The sequence below is a fragment of the Myotis davidii genome, unplaced genomic scaffold (assembly GCF_000327345.1).
Source record: "Myotis davidii unplaced genomic scaffold, ASM32734v1 scaffold1251, whole genome shotgun sequence".
Lineage (NCBI taxonomy): Eukaryota > Metazoa > Chordata > Mammalia > Chiroptera > Vespertilionidae > Myotis > Myotis davidii.
This window is the reverse complement of record NW_006283138.1, coordinates 457,356-464,195: the sequence shown is the minus strand read 5'-3', so window position 1 is coordinate 464,195 and position 6,840 is coordinate 457,356. Positions and strand designations below refer to the sequence as shown.

The following is a 6,840-nucleotide window of genomic DNA, read 5'->3' as shown; positions in this document are numbered from 1 at the left end:
CAAACTGGAGCCGCCAGAGGTGCCACTCACAGCAAGCCCTGACGCTGCCCTGTGGGCGGGGCGGGGCGGGCCTGGTGGCAGGCTGCCGCTAGTGCCTCTGAGCAATGTCAGGGCCCGGAGCCCAAGCACTTACCTCCAGGAAAAATGAATCAAACAAGAGAACAGGGGGTGGACCCACAGTGGACAAAACCTGAGACTTCGTGGGCACAAACACAGGAGGTGCAGAGGGAGAGGGACGAATGTAATTCTAATTTAAAGCAGAATCTGAAAGTGAAACACCTACAACTCATGTCCACCTTTAAATAGCCCAGACCAGTCTCTGCGCAGGTTTCAGGGAGAAAAGAGCAGGGGTGACCTGTGGGCTCCAGGCACCTGCAGGCCCCTCTCCTGTGTGGAAGCGACTGTCCGCGAGCGTTACGGATGCGGGGGGAGCCGAGTCCAGGGCTGCCTAACAGAGACCGACCGAGCGTCCCCTGTGGGCCAGGCTCTGCAGCAGTGCTTGGGCTCGAAGACCCCCAGGCAGGGGAAGGCCTGAGTCCTGATGAAGTCCCGTCTCACACATGACTAAGAGAGCAGCTCATGGAGACACATGTTCATGGTGGACTGTTTACAATCTGGTAGTAGCCCAGCCTGTGTGGCTCAGTGACTGAGCATGGACCGATGAACCAGGAGGTCATAATTCAATTCCCAGTCAGGGCACATGCCTGGGTTGCAGGCTCGATCCCCAGTGTGGGCTGTGCAGGAGGAGTTCAGGACACACTACAAATGTTTCCATTCAAAAATAGTAATTTATTTACTGGGAATATAACTGTGACATCCTGTAAAATGAATTAATTATGTACAGAATACATGTGTTCTACTGCACACTACACACGCACATGGGTGACAGGACCCTCTTGGACTGGCCCTTCACGTCTGGGTCCCCATGTGCTGTCCCCCGACAATACCAGCTGCTCACCCGCTAAAGCGCTTTCTGCAGAAGCAGCCGCAGTCTCCTCTGCTCGTCCGCCACAGGGGTCGCCCACTTCTGCTTCAAGAACTGGACATCCATGTGGCCCGAGGCTCTGGCCAGCACCAGGGCCAGGAAGCCGCCGCTGGTCCTCTCTTGCTCGCCCACGACCGCCATGGCCACCAGCCTGGAAAAGAGGCTGCATGACTGCGAGGCTCCGGGGCAGGAGCGAGAGCCTAACCACCGCCATGCGTCAGAGCGAACATCAGAGCAGAAGCCAGCACAGGGAAGCCTCTAAAACCCATTTTGAAAACTCACTCCTGAACGAGAGGCTTGCTGCACGACCGCTGGTCACCGTCACTGTGAAGCACGAAGGACTTGCTCCCCGGACAGGCAAACCCACAACCCTGGGCTGCAGGCAGCCCTGCCCTGAGACCAGACCAGCGGCGAGAAGCCTGCGGCCACCCCAGCAGCCCCATGCGCCCGCGTCCTTCCCATCCCCATCTGTCCAGGCCTCAGAGACAGTCTGGTCCTACTGCTGGGCCCCAGGTGGAGAGCCACCGCATCACGGAGGGGCGGGGCAGGGAGAATTACGCCCTCCTGAGCCCACAAAGGAACAAATCTTGAGAATTTCCACCTACTGAGTATGTTAAGACTGCTGCTTGGTTATTGCCACAAGCTGGGAACTCCAGGAACGATGCAGCAGGGGGAGGCCAGGGAGCCGGGAGAGCTCGAGGGCAGCAGAGCAGCTCCCCCTGAACTCTGCAGAAACGCCACTCGGCACTACCAGGCCCGCTCACTATTTGTTCTTAGTCCTCACCCAAGGTTATTCCCGTTGGTTTTTCTCCAGGGAGAGTGGGGAAGGGGAGGGAGTGGAAGGGAGGCGGGGAAAGAGAGAAACATCGATGTGAGAAAGACATCAACTGGGTGCCTCCTGCATGTGCCCTGGGAGTGAGCCTGAAACCCAAGTACCTGCTCTTAACCAGGAATCGAACCCAAGACCCTCTGGTGCTCAGGCCACCGCTCCAACCACTGAAAACACTGGCCAGGGTTGTCAGAGCCAATTTAATGTGCTTTGAAAAAACATTAAAATAAAATGTGCTTCAGATCTGTGAGCCGAACAGAATCCAGGCAAAGAGAGCAGAAAACAAAGCAGCGTCGGGTTTGATCCTGGCTGCCCAGGCCACAGTGCGCAGCATTTATAATAACCTGAACTTAACTCTAAAAGGGGCAAATGCTTCCTTCTCTCTAAACTCCTGCCCTTAAAACGCTAGAGCGGCGGTTCTCAACCTGTGGGTCGCAACCCCTTTGGCGGTCGAACGACCCTTTCACAGGGGTCACCTAAGACCATCCTGCAGATCAGATATTTACGTGACGATTCATAACAGTAGCAACATGACAGTGATGAAGTAGCAACGAAAATAACGTTATGGTTGGGTCACAACATGAGGAACTGTATTTAAAGGGACAGAAGGTTGAGAACCACTGCTCTAGAGACAAATAATTGGGCACTTTCTTTGAATATTATCATTTCTTTAACTTAAACACTGCTTGCTGCTAACCTCTGAGGCAGGCGGTGTCTGGGAGAATGTTCTAGATCACGTCTGCCTTTTCTCCACTCCCTCGGTCTGCGCTGCTCCCTGCTGGCAGCCTCAGCCCAGCTGACTGACTGACCACAAGCAAAGGGGGCGTGGGGGTCGGGTTCGGGTCAGGCACAGTCGGCCCCAAGACCCCATGTCTCGAGTCTCTTCCAGACCTGCCTCCTGCCCATCCAAAGCCCTGCCTCCCTCTGGTGCACACCTGGCCCGTGCCTCCTCGTTTCTCCCCACCCCCCTGTGGAACCTCATTTATTTTATTGTGTTTCTCACCCATCTGGCCCCACAAGGATGTGAGCCCACTGACTGGTCCACCACATACCCTGGTGCCAGGCGAGCAGCAGGTGCTCAATAAATATTTGTTTTATTAAGTAACTGACAAGCCTTTTGAAATAAATGACATGCATATTATGTGTTTAGAAGTGAATCGCAGTCTGGATTTTGATGATGTATTTTTTTAAATAATTAGAACAATGTATACACCTAGTACTTTTCACATCTCATCAGTGTGTCCCTCACACCCAGCAAGCAATTCTGTCTCAATCACTCTCCAACTGGGTGGTTCCCGCCCTCCCCAGGCACCTAGAGCCACCGCCGTCAGGCAGTTACTAACGAGAAATACAAAATCTCAGGGAAACAGCGAGCAGACAAGTGGGTCAGGAAAGAAGCCTTCACGGGCTTTAGAAATAGTTTCCGTGAATAAACAAGACAGGGATTGCTGGAGGCCGACCATGATCATCTCCATGTCACCGGGTCCACCAGAGGCCACACGCTGGTGCGACTGCGCCCCCCTGTGGGGCGGAGGAATGCGTCCACGCGACAGGGTGTCAGTGACTGACTCCCAGTCATGGACTGCGGGACACTAGAGGGAGGGCTGCAGATGGTACATACGGAACCCTGAGAACATGACTAAGGAGCTCACACGTTTCTTCTTTTCTTTACTGAAGAGCAATGATGGGGAAATGGTGCCGTGTGAATTCTTTAATCCATAGACTACTCTGGACTAAATTGAAATCAACATACCTTAAAGTGGTTTGTAAATTATCACTTAAATTGATACTAGAGAAGCATTCCTTAAACAACAGAACACATGCTAATGTCACTACCGGGAAGCTCTGCAGGGAGGGCTGGCGGCCAGCACGGTCCCTCAACCTACCTGTCTGGAGAGATGGGCTGCTTGGCTACGGGACCCAGGTCGCTCTTCAGGAGGTCCCAGATGTAGATGCAGGAAGTGTCGTCCTGGACGAAAAACACCGCTGGCCGGGTCGGGGACCACTGCAGGCCGGTGACGGCGCGGCCCGCGGTGCCGAGGCCCCACTGCAGCACCGGCCGCTCGGACGCCAGCTGGTGGAGCCTGATGCTCCCGTCGCAGCAGCCGGCCTGTGGGCAGGAAACCAGGTCACGGCTGCTTCCCTTTCAGCCAACCTCACAGTGGGAAACACTTCCAGAGCATCAACATTTTCCAGTTCGTGCAGCAAAAATATCTTTTTGTTTTGGAAACATAGAATTCTAACATTAAATCTGTCCTAACAAACGACAAAGATAAGAATTCACCTGGGAGGTTCTGGGACATTTTGTACTCCTTTCCCTTCCCAAAGTGGCCAATAGGCAATGAATTCCGTGAATGTAAAAGTAGGTGTTTATTTTTAGCAAAGTTGGATCTCAGTGATTCAAACACAGGGCATTAAGATTGGCTCCATGAAAATCAATAAGGCTTCTTTAAAAAGATATACATACATTTGCACCAATAATATAGCGACACATCCCCTTGGGTTGAAATTTCCATAAAATAAAACGTAGCCGGTTTAGTGAGAGACCAACATTTAGCTAAAAAGAGAAGCTTGTACTCTATATACTGAGTCAGTCCATACACAAGGCAGAGGTGCAGACGGCATCACGCGAGGCTCAGGGCACTCAGGGGCCTGAGTCGCGTGGCCTGCGGTCGGTGTGTCCTGCACAGTGAGCACTTCTCACTGCCCGGATCTTGGTTTCCACGTGTTTTTTCCTAACAGGAGCCGGGACTCCCTGGAGAAAGGGCTGACTCCAGGAATTTACTGCACCAAAGAGCAAACAAGGGCTCCCAGAATGATGCCAGAGAGTAAAGGACCAGTTCCAAGGACCCCCAGGGATGCTCTGAACAGAACAGGGGCAGCAAATGGCTGTAAGCCACTGAGGAGAGTAAGGAGCCATGTGCCCACACCTACATTACACATACATGCCTCCATACATACCAATAAACATGCCTGCCTACATGTACACCTAACATACATATTTACGTACTCCTACATAGTAGAAAAGACAGATAGCAAACTAGTAAACACGGCATTAACCACAGGATGCAAAGCCACCGTCGGAAATCACCAACATCAGATGCCAGCGAGGATCATGAATGGATGCAGGTAAGAATGTGAGCACATAGATGCGGAAGTGAGGGCGCAGGTGAGGACAGAGGCAGGTGAGGACCTGAGGCTGCAGGATAGGAGGGTGCAGGTGGGAAGGGTGCAGGTGAGGAGGGTGCAGGTGAGGAGGGTGCAGGATAGGATGGGTGCAGGGTAGGAGGGTGCAGGTGGGGAGGGTGCAGTGAGGAGGGGGCAGGTGGGGAGGGCGCAGGTGAGGAGGGTGCAGATGAGGAGGGTGCAGGTGGGGAGGGCGCAGGTGGGGAGGTGATGAATGGCAGGAGCATAGCAGAGCATCCACTGGTCTCCCCTCGGAATGGTCATTATCAGAAAGGGAAGACAGCACCTCCTCAGTGTTCCCACCTTACCCAGGAGCTATCAGGTGGGCGAAGACGGAAAACCGAGTCTAACTCGCACACACTCAAACTGAGGAGCGCTGTTCAGGTTGTGAGAGACTGAGGAATGTCATGTCATTGGAATGAAAGAAGATTGGCTTCTTTCACTTATATGCATTTAAGGTTCCTTTTTGTCTTTTCATAGCTTGATGGCTCATTGTTTTTTAGTACTGAATGACATTCCGTTGTTTCTATATATCACAGTTTATCCATCCACCAACTGAACCACCTGCCCCTCTGGGAGGACTTCAGGACTAAGTGCACCCGCAGGAGAGGGCCGAGCCAGGAGGCAAGAATGTGCCTGTGGGGCACCCACAGGCTGGGCAGGCAGGGACCCCCTGCTCCTCCTAGGAGTCCCCGGTAACACGAAACTAGGTCAGAACGCCAGTGTCAAGAGGTCTAAGTAGCCATGTGGTGACCTGCACAACTGGGAGGGGCTTTCAGGAAACCTCGCAGTGACACGTGCGGATGCCCGCCGCCTGCGGGGACTGAGGCGCAGTAAACAGTTGATGCTAAAAGCCGATCTGTCCCTGCAAGGGCTTTGCTGCCCCAATGGAACCGGTGCCTTAAACACAGACTCCTCACCAAGAACGCCGGCTCTCCAAAGGGCGAGAAGTCCACCGCGGTCACCTTCACCGGCCTCTCGCCATGCTGCTGGGGTTTGAAGAATCTGGGAAATACTCTCAGGTCCTGTCTGGAGCCATGGCCTACAAAACCCTGGTGATCTCCCCTCGACAGTGACAAAAGCCAAGGGCAGTACAAGGCTGGGCAAAGCTAGTCTTCCCGAAACAGCTTAAGCAACATTGTAAAAGCAGTGAATTCATCTTTAGTGATGACATTGATCAAGCAACTCTAGGAAAGAAGAAGGGTTCCAGAATGAAGTTTAGAATATTCCTCACCATGTTGGTGCCGACAATAAAGTGATTAGGATCTGAAGGCAAAAATTTAACATTCAGTGTTTGTGCAGCTCCCCAGCGTCCGTCGCCTTTGTGGGAAAGGCTGGAAGAAACAGCAGAGGTGAGTGGACGGGCTGGAACCGCGGGCCATGACGGCGCAGCACACGCATCACACATGTCCTGTGACTGCTTCCCATGTTCTGTGCTCTGGACAGTTTCCTCAGATACGTCTCACATGCCATGCTACTCTACACCCCCCTCCTTTACTCTCACGGGTCAGTCTCGCTTCTAGAACTCTCTTAGATTGTGCCGCTATCTCCGCCTGCGAACCCGCGGGCCGTGCAGCAGGGTCTGTGACCTCTCCTGCGGCTGCACTGATCAGGCCTGCGATGCTGGCGTCTCAGCTGCGGACTCTGAGCTTGGGGTTTCAGGTCTCCTCCTCCTCCACCTCCTAGGCTGGGGCGGGCTTTCTGGGTTTCTCTCTCCTGAAGGGACAAGGACCCCAGTGCTGTGCGGGGTCCAGCCCCACGTTCCAGCCTCGGGCAAGCCCGCAGCATGCAGCCCGGCATGGGTGGAGCCACAGCAGCAGCGGGGCCCAGGGGCCCAGCC

At 53.8% G+C, this 6,840-nt stretch overlaps 1 protein-coding gene across 6 annotated transcripts in view; it reads right to left on the bottom strand.

The window, feature by feature from the left end:
- Nucleotides 1-768: 768 nt before the first annotated feature.
- Nucleotides 769-6,840, bottom strand: part of WDR60 (WD repeat domain 60) — an 82,574-nt gene continuing 76,502 nt past the window's right edge. For 4 of the 6 annotated variants that reach the window (XM_006753447.2, XM_015562844.1, XM_015562850.1 and 1 more), the window contains 4 exons: nucleotides 6,235-6,334; nucleotides 5,921-6,052; nucleotides 3,701-3,924; nucleotides 769-1,136 (listed from right to left, as the gene is read on the bottom strand). In XM_006753447.2, coding sequence (XP_006753510.1) covers nucleotides 962-1,136; nucleotides 3,701-3,924; nucleotides 5,921-6,052; nucleotides 6,235-6,334 — 631 coding nt within the window. In that variant the 3' untranslated portion in view covers nucleotides 769-961. Of the gene's footprint in view, nucleotides 1,137-1,590; nucleotides 1,794-3,700; nucleotides 3,925-5,920; nucleotides 6,053-6,234; nucleotides 6,335-6,840 lie in introns of those variants that run through there. The other 2 variants (XR_001513584.1, XM_015562860.1) reach the window with 2 other exon arrangements.